This window comes from Hyperoodon ampullatus, assembly GCF_949752795.1.
Source record: "Hyperoodon ampullatus genome assembly, chromosome: 17".
NCBI classification, from domain to species: domain Eukaryota; kingdom Metazoa; phylum Chordata; class Mammalia; order Artiodactyla; family Ziphiidae; genus Hyperoodon; species Hyperoodon ampullatus.
In genome coordinates, this window is record NC_136930.1 from 13,297,529 (window position 1) to 13,312,109 (window position 14,581).

General features: G+C 33.8%; 1 protein-coding gene across 1 annotated transcript in view; it reads left to right on the top strand.

Annotated features, from left to right (window-relative positions):
* LOC307065742 (uncharacterized protein C8orf34 homolog) overlaps positions 1-14,581 on the top strand; it is a gene marked incomplete at both ends in the record, with an annotated part of 318,281 nt that overhangs the window by 101,110 nt on the left and 202,590 nt on the right. The window contains 1 exon segment of the mRNA XM_079722662.1: positions 4,318-4,484. Coding sequence (XP_079578788.1) covers positions 4,318-4,484 — 167 coding nt within the window.

Consider the following 14,581-nt stretch of genomic DNA (forward strand, 5'->3'; position numbering starts at 1 on the left):
TCATGGAATGGTCTTGGTCATTGTCAGCTGGTGACTGGGAGTTACAAATTTATTATCTACCATTTGTTCCTCATTATTCACATTCCAATCTGTTTTTCCTTCTTTTGTTTCACTACCAACCTTTCCATTTCCCTGGATTTTCACATCTCTCAAGTTGGAGGACTCAGATTACATCTACTTCAATTAATTCTTATTTAGCATGTCAGAAAAAATGAGGTTCAAAAAGAAAGAGTGAATTTGTTAAATACTTATTGAGCATGAACACAAGGTGATGTGCTGGGTACTGGGTGAGACCAATATGAAAACAAAAATCCTAGATTCAAAGTAATTGCTTTAAAGCGAGGAGAATGACAAGGACATGTGTCTTATTTCTGCAGCTCAGTGCCCACAGTGCCTGGTATGTAGCAAACACTTAATAAATGTCTGCTAAATAAATTATAAAACATCACATTTAGACGTGAAGGAAAAAAGACAGAGCTCTTTTGCATAAATCAAAATGAAGCGATTAAGTGTGAAACTTTTTGTGATCTCTTCAACAACCTGGGCCTTAATAAAAGAGAACCCTTTAATTTCTGATTAAAGTCAAGAGAAAGGGCACAGATTTCTCTATTAGGCTGCGATGGTGAACTAAACAAGCTTAGGAGATAGTTCAAGAGAGGAATCATCCAGTTTTCCACCAAAGAGAGCACATGTGGCCAGATAAAATTAATACTTACCAACCTGTGTTCAGAGTCAGAGTGTGAAACAAGATGGAGCAAGGTCAGGCCCCCTGGAAGAGTGCGGCCAGGAGGAAGAGGACAGATGGTAGAAGGCAGGCCGTCCAGTGGGAAGAAGTGGAGGGCATGGCCACTTTAAACTGTCCTTTTCCAGCTGATCCTGGTTTAGAACTTAACCTTTTAGACCAAAGCAAAATGGAGTCCTAGAGTGTATTGACTCCACATTGAAATGTAGCTGCTATTCTTTTTCATAAAGACACTTTTTTTTTTAAGAATTGGCTTTTTATTATTTTTTATTTTATTTATTTCTTTTTGGCTGTGTTGGGTCTTCATTGCTGTGAGTAGGGGCTACTCTTCGTTGCACTGTGCATGCTTCTCACTGCGGTGGCTTCTCTTGTTGCGGAGCACAGGCTCTAGGCGTGCAGGCTTCAGTAGTTGTGGCACGAGGGCTTAGTAGTTGTGGCTCACAGGCTCTAGAGCACAGGCTCAGTAGTTGTGGCACATGGGCCTAGTTGCTCTGCGGCATGTGGGATCCTCCCAGACCAGGGGTGAAACCCATGTCCCCTGCACCTGCAGGTGGATTCTTAACCAGTGCACCACCAGGGAAGTCCCAAGATATTTTTTTATTTCTTTTCTCTGTTTTTTGGGATGTGGGATGTTACTGCTCAAGAAAAGACACGTAAATATCTAGGATGCTGCCCATTGTGTTCTTTGAATATATAGTGATATTAATTACCAATTAGTAGACTGCTGTATGTGCTCTACATATCTTAACCCATTTCATCCTCTTGAGAACATTACTATTACCCCTATTTTAGGAATAGGGAAACTATGTCCCAGCATGGTTACATCACTCTCCCAAGATTGGATAGTTATTAAGTGACTGAGCCAGGCTATCTTGCTCCAAATTCCATGTGCTTAAATGCTTTGCTATACAGCCTTTCTTCAGGAAGGTATTCGAAGAATCCTGTTATTAAGATTCACGTTCAAAGTCTAAATAAGGGGACCCAGAAATCCGAGTGCTCTGAGAAAGACTCCAAACCCCACCTCTTCCCACTTACTCACCACTTGTGTGCATTAAGACCCCTACTTCCCAGTAGCAGGACCCTCTTTTCTCTCTAATGATGCAGTTTTCACTTGTGCAATCCACAGGAGAAGAGGGAGGTGTGAACCTTGCATCTCATTCCTGCTTACAGACCTCGCTGTCTCTCTTCTCCCTGAAATTATCACCAGTCCTGAGTCTCATGTTTTCACACTGTGGTAATCTTCCACCTCTTCTTGTATCAATAATTTACCAAATCCTATGTCATCTCCATTTCCATGAATATTCAAGCATCTGTCTATAGCTATTTAGTGGGAAAGCATATATATTCATGACACATTTAGAGTTATTAAAATAATCACACATTGATAATGTAAATGTAAAAAAAAAAACTAAGCTAAACATGAAACTACCGTATAAACTAGCATTTGTACTCTTGGACATTTATCTCAGAGAAATGGGAACTTTCACACAAAAACATGTACATGAATGTTCACAGCAGCTCTATCTTAATAGCCAAGAAGCTTAAAACAGCCAGATATCCTTCCATGGGTGAATGGTTAGATAAACTGGAGTATATCCATGCCATGGAATACTACACAGCAAAGAATAGGAATGGACTTCTGATACACACAACTACATGAATGAATCTCTAGGGAATTATACTGCATGAAAAAAGCCAATCCTAAAAGATTACGTACTGTATGCTTTCACTTATGTAACATTTCTTGAAATCACAATATTATAGGAATGGGGAACAGTATGGTGGTTGCCAGGAATGAGGGAAGGGGAAGGAGAGTTATAGAGGGAGGTGGGAATGGTTAGGAAAGGCCAACACGAGGAAACCTTGTAGTGTTTGAACTGGTGTCTGTACCTTGACTGTGGTGGTGGATACATGATGCACAAACCCACAAAAATACTAAAATAGTCTAGAACTAAATACATGGAGAGGCACACACAAAAGTGAGTCCAGTTAAAATGGGAACCTGAATAAGATTGGAGAATTGTATCATTGTCAGTATCCTGGCCGTGATATTGTGCTATAATTTTATAAGATGTTACCATTGAGGGACACTGTATCAATGGTGCACAGGATCTCTCTGTATTATTTCTTACAGCTTCATGTAAATCTATAATTGTTTCAAAGCAAAAAAATTCAAGTAGAAACATAAATAATCTGTTGGAAACCACCTTGAGGCTTTTGACATTCCTTCTCCCCCAGGAATCTGTCAGCAAAGGGCATTAGCATCCCTTGATGATCCCTGCCTGAGCAGTTACTGTGTTGGTGGTTAAAATGGTGGTTTTCTGATTCCATCATTTCTTGTGCATTTATTAAATAGCCTTAACTTGGGGGAGAGAACAAGCTTTCTCTCCACCCGTTTCCCTTGATCTTCTCTGTCGTGTCCAGCCTAACTTTGAAGTGAACAGTGAGGTGGAGCTGACTGATCTTAGCCCACTGATGACACACAAGGCCATTTTGCCCTTTCCAGCCTTCTCTTAGACAGAGTGGAACCTGGCCCTTCTATTAAGACTGCTTGAGATGTTTTGATCCATGCCCTGAAACTTACCTGGTTGGGTTTTTTTTTTTTTTTTTTTAACCAAGTGCATGTAACCTCCTCTTGCTCATTTGCCTTCTCTCCTGGACCTTCTTTCTGAGCACCTTTAGAAAGGGTTATCTCTCCTTCCTGCTTGAGAGAGACCTCCTCCTTTTCATCATGTCTTTTTCCTCCATGAGGCGACATTTGCCGTTTTCTTCCTTTGGGCAATTATATGGAAAGAAATCAAATTATAGGAAAGAGAAGAACTTTGGGACAACTTTTAAAACTATAAATGGTTGCCACATGGACATGTAAGTTTTCCCGTCAGACACTGTCTTGGGAAGTTGGGGGAGAGAGCCATGAAAGACTGGCTCCTTTACCCAAAGGAGTCTGGCTTTATCACAAGGAAGCTCTTCCAAATTTGCAAAGGCTCTTTTAGACTGGAGGGCACTGAGAGTCATTTAAATGCCAATTCTGGTTCCATCCCTCCTTCTCCTACCCCCAGACCTAGGCAACATGAGAGGACTAGTGAGGACATTTATTTTAATGATGTAAATTAAAGTTTTCATTAAAAAAATTTTATTATAGTGTGTTAAAATAGTTACCCCATTACATGTGTTTTGCTTGACATGCATTCGTTTTGTAAATCAGGGAATTTTATATAATGATCTGAACTTCCTACCTCCTCTAAAAAATTAGAAAACCATTAACAGTGGGCTTTAATTCCCACATGGCAACAATTGTTAGGAGCCAGTTAGCACCTCCTCCCTTAAATGGGGCAGGGGTTTGTCATATTCTTCACGTATTCCAATCTAGGAAATGGTTAATGAGGTACCGAAGGATGTCTTAGAAAGAAGACAGTCTATATTTCCATTATCCTTGGGGAAAATTTTGCTAATATGTGCATAGATTTGCAGAGCAAAATAATTGAGTGAAAATTTGTTTGTAGATTTTCTTTAGTTACCACAGCTAATTGGTGATGTTATCATCATTGAAAATTAACATTTAACTGTTTCTTCAGCTTGAAGGTGGAGCCCAAGACTAAAGGATTAAAACAGCAGCAACAGCAGCATAAGAAACTTCTGGCAGCAATGCTCTCTCAAGATTCGTTTGAGTCTGTCCATAGCCCCACCCCATCGGTAACAGAAGAAGATATTGATAATGAAGATGATGCAATGGAATTGCTGGGTAATTTTAAAAATTAATAATTTCTCTTTTTCTTCTCTGGCATTGTAAAAGTGGGTAGTGGTTAAGATATTTTTAAAGTTTTGAGTAGTTTTGTCTTAGGGGAAAGAAACCATTTAGCACACACTTGCATTAGACTTTCATGGAGTTGCATGCAAGAGTTAAGTTGAAATCACCTGAGCATGTGGAGTATTTATTAGACTGTATTTTGTGCTTTGTATATGCAGCACTTACCTTCTGACTACTTAATCAAGATTTATTCTCTCTGCACTTGTGATACAAATTCAAGTTTGTCTGCTTTATTCTCCTATTATATTTGCCTTGATCACATCTTTTGTCTATAAAATGTATCCAGAGTACATATTTCAACCCGCATTCCAAGATGTCTCCCTATTGTTTCAAGGATGTTTTAGAAAAAGCAAGTTAAATTTAAAAGGGCAGATAGTAAATTAATGTTTTATGTCTTTCATAAATGACAGCAAAGTTGGCAGAGATTTCAGTGTTTTTATAGGCTCATTACTTTCATGAAAGTTTTATACATAGGAAATCTTTTATATCTTTTAATGAGTAAATGTATATTTTTGTTTCATCAGAAATCTCTGCATAATAGTGTTTTTAAATTGAACTTGCTTTTGTAAAACCATTTTTTCAAAAGAAGGAAATTAAGTTTTATTTCAGAGCGAATTATCCACATATAAAACATTGAGTTTTTAATTCAGTGATATTAGCTATTCTATTCTAAATAATTAGAACAATTTTCAAATACTTTGTAACAATATACTAGAAAGTGAATAAATAATAAAATCATTTGAATGCTTCAGGTAAATTTAACATATAGAAAAAGGAGCCCCAGAAGTATACAGATTTTTTTTTAATTATTTTTTTTCTAAACTAGCTTCCTTGGTTTTAAGTGTTTATGGTACTAAAATACTATCATTATAATAAATGATACAGGTCTCCATGCATAAGCCTACAAGGTGTTATTAATTAATGGTGGCAGGTTCACTGGTAATTTCTGATGTTATAATAACTGCATTCATTCCAGCATTGAGGAGGCTATGTCATGGCATTTTCACTTCATGCTGTCCATCTTTTTTTTAAGAACTGTTAAATCTGGGTGTTTTTTAAGGAATCTCATCTCCCTGCCTCCAGATCAGTAATGTGGCACATGTGTCAGATATGGTGGTGGTGCCTTCATTCAGCTTCCATTCAGCGAACGTTTACCGAATGCTAGGCCCTAGACTTGGTCCTGGGGATGTAAAAATAAAATAATCATGGTTTCTGTTCGCAGGAACTTTACATTCTAGTGTTCGAGATGAAAATGTAAATATCACTCTAATATTTTTTGCTACAGTTGCTAATTTGATTAAGCACAGAGTTGTACGTAGGAATAACATCTAATGCAGAAGTAGGAACCGGTTATCAGGGAATGTTTCCTAGAGAGTCTGATTCTTCTGGTAAGTTCGAGAGGACAAGCAGATGTAGTTCAGCAGGCAGTGTGGTCATTACCGCTGCAGGTTTGCTGTTGTAAGGATGGACTCTTGCAGTTGTGCTCCACGACTATGCCTGTACATTGTTCTTCTGCTTCAGTCAGTAACAGCGAAGGGGGCAAGTCTGGAACCGTTAATGGATGTTGCCTATGTAACATCAGTGTTGGTGTGTTGGTACATTGACATTGGGTTTGCAGGTATCCTCTGTCCCCCTCATTTCCTTTATACAACAGCTCATGGTCAGTTGAAGGCAGTTATACTCTTTGTTGCAAAGAGAATCTTTTGAAGAAATCCAAGCATTCTCCAAATCACTTTGGGATTCCTGATAGCCTCAGGAATGTCTAGTCAGAATGGAGGAACTCATATAACTTCAATAATATCAAGAGATTCTTTAAGGAGACTCAGGTGTCCACTCAGTGCTGGTATCCCTAGATCTCAGCTCCTCTGTTCTGAGGTTTCTAGTCTCCCGAGATGAAGACCAGAGGATTGGGTTTTGGAGACTACCTAATGTGAGCAATTAACAGCTGGTCCTCACTAATTTTGTTTCATTTGACATTTTAGCTTCTGGTCTGAGCAAATTTAAGAATAAGAGATAGCTGGAGGTTTGGACTTTGGCCATGTGAGTCCACATGTCAGCACAGGCAGCTGGTGGTGTACTAATGCTGGTCTATAGGTTATGAGATTTCCCTGCAATAATATGGAATGTTCCAAGTCCACTGGGCTGTCCCCTAAAATAATGCCATATTTAACCCTCTTGCCTAGTTGTCTCAGTGAACAAAGGTCATATAACAGAAAATTCTATCCACAAATTGTTTTGCCCATAAAGTTCATCAATTAAAGTAAAATGTTATTTAAATATGAAATATATTTGTCTTTAAGGCCCTAATACTCCTACCCATTAATATTATTCTATTATTTTAGAAATATATGTTTAAAATATAGACTCAGAGTTTTCTTCAAAAGTAGAGTATATAAGTTCATGACTTATAATGTTATGTATGCCTTTAACTAAGGCAATGAATGGCTCATATCTTACATGAAATCAGACAGATGTACATGAATATTTTCAGTTAATTCAGGAGCTAAGAATTTTTCAGTCATGATATTAGTAATGGATAAATATGTGAAGTATGGATATAAAATAAAATGGTTATTAAGTTATTCAGTTTTAAAACCTTCATCTTCAATAGGCATGTATATCTCTATTAATATTCCATTGGATATCAAGTCCTACACTAATCAATTGATGCACTACTCCTAAATCAATATAGAAACTATATAGTATGTCTTCTCAGTCCTTTTAATATTAGATTTACATCATTTCGTTTATTATTTAAGAATTTTAAGATAATAGTTTTGAAACTCTGATTCCAGAGAAACATAAGTGATTGTACATATGTGAGGAAAATACACATGCTAAGCTCTTGAAAACATATTTGAAACCAAATTTTAGTGCATGAAGTAATTGTAAAATGCAAGAGACATCTGGTATATAAAATATCCTTTTGAATCCACAACATTGTTTAGAATGAATTTGCAATAGCTTATATGTTTTAAGGGTTTAACTTGTCATTGTTATCAATACCAGGTATAACTGGCTGAAAATTTTATTTATTATGCATGGGAAGCAGTCTATATGCTTTGTGCACTGTTAAATAAGTAAAAAGTATAATTATTAGTTAACGTTAATATAACAAAGGATTATTCCTAAATAAAACTGGTTGATTTGAAGGGGAAAAAAACTTTTAGTTTAGAGGTAAAACTATTGACCCTTGTTTTGTTTGTTAAGGAATCTAGCATTGTTAATACATACTGATTAACATTTAATTTTTCGCAGTTGTTTAATTGTATATTTGTGAATTTCTTTTCTAAGTGTACTGGGCATGTGAAAATACTATAATACAACGTCTATGACTTTTAAGTAGATTAAATATTTTCTGTAATTGCTTTAAATACTACTTATAAATTCATAGTACAAAAGTAGCTTAATATGGAATTAATATATACCAGAGAATAAAATTTCCAAATTTGTGGAATTTTAAGATATAACAATTTTAAGCACCTCGGAAATTGGTGCTTTAATTACAGAAGAAGTTGAATAAGATATCTGCCAATTCATCTCAAACTAAGTAGGTCTCAACTTCAAATATAAGATATTCTCAAGCATTTTGGTAATTATGCTGGAAATTGCTCACAATGAATAAAACTATGAAGAATCTGCACATTATTTTAAAAGTTATTAAAGTCAATAATCTTTCAAAAGCAGAAAAATGAGTTACAGTGGAGCAGTAACAGATTTTTAAAAAATCTCTCTATATTTTACTCCATTAACTTTCACAGAAGATTTGAAGAACTTCATTAGTTTAAGAGATACTTCAGCTTGTAAATGTGAGTCCATTTTCATTATATTACATGGACTTTTCATTTTATTTTTGATGAAATGCTGATTGCAATTATGTGTTTGATTTTTCTCTATATAATTTATACTCATTTAAAAATGTCATCAGAATTATTTGAAAGCTACTTTTCTTACACATTTTAGTATATTACTTTAAAAAGTTTTTTTTAGATTTTCTCAGAATTGATGATGAGACAAATATCTAAAAATCACATTCCAGGGATGCTAAACAAGAAAAATAGCATTAGTCATGCTTTATGTTACCTGGCCTTAGCTTTTTTCTAATCATATAAAAATTAAAACTGTGTTGGCAAAAACAAACAAGGTGATTGCAGATATATTTTATTTATTTTAAATTTAATCAAGAACAAGTATAATCATACTGGTATTCTTTGCAGAATACAGTAATTGAGTTTCTAAAACCCCAGTATCTTGCCAAATTATGTAAAATATAAACTTAATTTTCTAGAGGGACTCATTACGTTAAGGTGATCCTTTGGCAAATTCTGTTTTTGTTTTTTTTTAAAGTTGCATGCTTCTTAAAGCAGAAATCACTCATGTTTGCAAAATAAGAACATGCATTTCACCTAGTGAGAAATTGGATGCTGTCACTTGATGTTAAAAAAAAAAAAAGAAAGAAAGGGAGAGGGCCTTTAAATGTTTAAAAGAAAAAAATCTACCTACCTATCTCTATACCTGAATTTTAGTGATCTAAAGTATGTGAAATGGTCTAAAGCATAGGGGCACATTCATACAAACTTTACTTCTTTTGAGTATTGATTATTGGGAGCATCAGGATGACTGATAACTTGTCACTTTAAAATATTCTTTGTAAAATGATTCTTTTAAAAAGTCTGAGGACTTTCAAAAATTAAATTTATGGATCCTTTAATATTATCTGTAAGATTGCTTTAAATACTGCTTAGAAATTCATTCAGCATATACCAATGTAATTTAATATGGAATTAGTACATACTTGAGATTAAAATATCCAAATTTGTGGGTGTTAAGAGATAACAATTTTTAGTACCAGTGAAGTTAGTACTCTAAATCTAGAACATACTGAATAAAATATCTTCCAAATCACCTCAATGTAAGTAGCTCTCATTTTAAAATATTAGATATTCTCAAAAATTAGTTATTAAACTGGCAGTTGATGACCACAGTTAACCAAAACAGAAAATCTGCACATATATTTTTAGATGTTCACTAAATTAATTAGCATAATTGAAAAACTAGGATATATGTACACAGATGTGTGAAAATATTTTTCACATGCTAAATAATAAATATTTCCTCCTGTTAAGCCATGTGATATATTGTTAAAGAAATTCTGTGAAATACTTCTGCTATGGAGTTTGTCCTATATATTTCTGAATTCTGACTTCATCTTGCTTTAGTGCCATCATTGTCTGCACAAAATGCTAAGTGAGCTTGGGTTGAAGTGTAGCCTGAGTGGAGTTGAATAGCACAGTGCTTGTCTCTCTGAATTACAGTAAAAACATTTGAGAAAATCCACTGAAACACATTTTCATTCAGCAAGTATCATGCACCTGCCATGTGGATAGTACTAGTACCTATTAATATATAGCGCTAAGAATATTGTGCCCTTTGTTTTTCGAATTATCTTGACCTCTTTAGGCTCTGAGAGAACAGTGAATCCAGTGAGTGTTGGCATCTATGTAGAACCAAACATTTTGTAGGTCTTTAGTCCAGCTCTCAATTAGTCCATTAATTCATCCATAGGTTTATTAATTTCTCCACTTACAAAGTGACTGCATATTCCTGGGAGTTCAAATTTGTACAAATACAGACATGTTTCACGAACTGTTAGCTATTCAGGGATGATTCTCAGGATTTGGTTTGCTTAAGAATCATTTGAGAAGCTTATTTAAATGCCAACTCCAGTGGCCTTTACCCCCAATTTTTGTTTCATTAGATTTGGATACAGCCCATGAATCAACATTTTTCAACACGACTGCCATTCCTCCTGTCCTCCAAGAGATTCTGTTGCAGGTGATGTGTAGAACATACAGTGAGGAATTCTAATCTTAGTCTAGGTATGGTCAGTGCACTTTTTGTTTGATGTGATATATCCTGAAGCAAGAGGAATAAAATATTAGAAAGTCTAATTTTTACAACAGAGAGAGCATGGAATAGAGGTTTCTGAGTTAACCAGGCTCTATTGAATTGTCTTCTGGAAATAAGGAAAAGTCTTGCTAAGGAGCTATGGGTAATGCAATTTTGTATTCCCTTATTATCTCTGTCTTCCTTCCTGATATCCTATTTACAGGAGTGCTTGAAAAATGAACTGCTTAGAGTAGAAAAATTACATATTAGGAAATTATTCTAGCATAGACCTGAGGACATGGTTCCAATGAGCTTCTATTTTACATTAAATCTTTATTTAGGATTCTTACTTTGCTTTCATTAGATGTGACTCATAGCCTCCTTCATTGCTTTCTGGATGCACTCATTTCATGTTTGGAATTGTATTTATGCTTCATTCTCTTCACGCTTTATTTGTGTTTTGTGTTTCTTTTCAAAAAATATCAGAACATTTGCAGATGATAACTAGGGTTTATGTGTAGAGATTGCATTTTAAATAAATATAAACTTGCATGCCACCAAAAATAGATATCATGCTACATGATTTACTTCTATGGTATTTGATAAGAAATGTTGCTTTTTTCCTTTAAAAAATTTTCTACACTGCTATATTTAAAACAGATAACCAACAAGGACATACTGTATAGCACAGGGAATGCTACTCAATATTCTGTAATAACCTAAATGGGAAAAGAACTTGAAAAATAATAGATACATGTATACGTGTAAATGAAAATAAAAAGCTGAGCAATAAAAACAAAACAAAAAATGATCTACTTTCCACGCATAAGCAGCTCAGAGGAAAATGGCAGCTCACCAAGGAACAAAAAATAATAGTGAATTGTTGAGATTTTTTATATGTATAAAGGGATGAATAAACTATTTGAAATAATGAGTAAAAAAAATTTTTTTCCAATGGTAAAAGCAGATCAGCATAGCAGAATGAAGTCAATAGTTTGAAAATAAAATCTAAACCCATAAACAAATTATTAACAATTGTCCTTCATCTCATTTGTATACCTGTGTGAAAATTCCTTTATTTGAGAGAGAGCTGTTCTTAGTATATTTGTGGGTAGGTTGTTTAATACATATTTCTCGCTTTGAAGTAAGTTAGAAATTTTTGACATGTAACAATGTAAGTTAATGTGCTTTTTCATACTTAGGCCATAGCTTTTCACTGATTATTTTGCAAAGGTATGAGCCACACTGTGAGATGTTTTGTGTGGTCTGTGGTCAAAGCACTGGGCTAGAACACTAAGACCAGCTCCAACCCTCATGCTGCCTCTTGTTAGTTTTGTCACCTGAGCTACGAGTAATTCATTGTAAAATGCAGATAAAAATATTCCTATCACATAGGGATGCTGTGGGAATAAAAGTGAGGTGTTCTCTGAAAGTGTTATTTTTTTTTTCTTTTTGCCTTGCCTAACAAGAATATCTGAAAAAAGACCCTGGAATTTATATACAAAACTTTCCTTCCAAGTAAATTCATATCTTCTAACTTACATACATGTTGTCTAGTTATAAGCAAAGAAAAAAAAAAGCTTTCTTTAGCACTGAGAAATTGCCTATTAACAGTAAAAATAGAAGTTTCCCACAAGACAGTAAAATCAAAAGCTTGAAGACAAAGAATGTAAAACTACAAATGTATTTGCAAGCCAAAGTATTTGCTGTATCACTACAAAATATTACATTTATTTTTAACATGGATATTTAAGCAACAGCAAACATTAATGTGATTTGGTTAAAGATATAGAGCAAATTATTCTACTCTCTTCAATTTTCTTCCATATAAATGGTTTTTAGGAAGAAAAGAAAAATGTTTTGTGCATACACATGAATGTCCACTAGCAAAAGTTGGGCTGGGAGCAGGAATAGGAGAGGGAGAGACAAGGAGGAGATATATAAGAACTAGAAATTTGTACTTATGTTTACATACTTCTGTGTAAGTAAAGTCATAAATGTATTGAAAAATCTATGAGCTTTAAAAACTTTTAATTATATTGATAAGTATGAAAATATTTGAAACAGCACAATTTTGATGGTTTTACATTAATTCATTGTATAAATGAATCACAACCAAATTGAAAATCACTGTTAAATATTTTTAGGGTTTTGTTGCTTTTGAAATAAGCTTGTCCATTTCAAATGCTTAATAAAATGGTGATGTTATACTTCAAGATGATTCGTTTAGCTGTGGTAATGATTTTCATATAATTTGACTGAATTTGAATGAATTTTGCACTCCATGTAAGAGCCATTTGAAAGTGGTACAAAATCATGGCTTTATTGTGTTTTTTTTTTCTTGGTTGAAAAATGTGCAAAGAAATGTAATTAATTCAGCAGTTATTTGCATTTTAACATCAAAAACAATAGATATTAAAGAGGCATTAAAACTCTTCTCTGAATTGCTTAAAACTTCTTATATAACTATAGTAATCTGTTTAGATTTTCATATGTTATAATACCACTGATATCTTATTTAATCATCTCTAAATAGAAACCTTAAAATTATTGAAGTTGAACACTGAATATACATTAATAGAAGAGTGCTCACAAAATTTCCCAATTTTCAATATCTGAAAACAGTAGTTTTTGTGAAATAGTTTCATTCAAAATTTTTAAAGTTATTTAATAAACATGTTTTTTCAAAATTTGAAATATTTAAACTGGTCCTGTATATGAATTTCTTTTGGAATGGAAATATAATTTTTTTAATAGTCTCATGTTCAGTAATTTCAGAAAGGAAATATTCTTAAGAATAATGAATGTATTTTTTGAAAATTGTTCTAAAGCTTTTAAATAGAAGATTGCTAAGGTACATAATGGGAAAAAATATGACAGTGTTCTAATGGAGGTTAATTAGATTTAGTGACTTATATTTTACTTTTCACTTTTTTAGTTGCTTTCTGCAAGAGATGAATGAGTGCCTTATATTGGTATAGGATGAATTTGCTTGTGTCAGAATATAAACTTAAAATTCCATATAAAATTTTAATTTCTTTAAAACTCAGTTTTTCAAGAATTGTCAGAAGGGGGTTCATTAGGCCAGCTATTCTTCATCTCTTAAGTGCTGTCATATTTACTTATTAATTACTGACATTTGTTTTGGGACTCTGTATTTCAAGAATTTAATGTAGAATGTTGTTAATATCATAAAACAAAATTGAAATTAACCTTATGAAACTGATTTTTGGAAGGTAATTTAGCATAGTGTTAGGAATAACAACAGCATGCATGAGCTTTGTATTCAGGTAGCCCTATTTGCAGGTTTCCCCATTGCCCCTTACTAATTCTATGATTTGAGAACAGTAACGTCCTTCTCCCAAATATCAGATTTGTCATCAGAAAAATGGGAATTATAACAATACTTATATCACGCGGTTTTGTGAAGATTAAGTAAAATAATTTCTGTAAAGTGCTCAGTGTATCTGATGAAGGATTGGACCTAGGAAAAAAGGTTTGTTATTGTAATTCATATCATTTTTATATCAATTTCTTTCCTGTCTTCAACTAGCACAAGAGGTTTAGTACATGTAAAAAAGAAAGTGAGACCATAGGATTTTGGCCTTAGAGGTTTATTGTCTTTTGTCATAAATGTTTCATCTAAATATGCTCCATATGTTTAGATATCATTTCAACAAGTACTCTCTACTTGATATTTAAGTCCTACGCATTATTTTATCTTCTCACAATTTAGAGAATTCACATCCAATAATAAAAGCAAAAATATCAAGAGAGAAACGGGTGGGGGGATTTTTTTCTTTCTTATTTTTCCCCAGGCTAAAATCTGGTGTTCTTATCTTCTTTTTTATGGACTTCGGACATTTATGATCTGAAATTCTCAAATAACATTGTTAATATCTGATACCATCGGATTTCTAACATCTTGGTGGCTGAGTTAAGGACATCTTTTGTAGAAAGCAGTTTAAGATAGGAAACATATCTCTGTTCATATACAGTTTAAACACAAAAGGGACAAACAAGCTCCAAGTAGCTCCATTTTGTTAAGGAAAATTATGAATGTGAAAGAAGTTATTCTCCGATATAAAAGCTTTTAACTGAAAGGAAGAAAATCCTAGGAACACACATTTTAAAAAAATCAC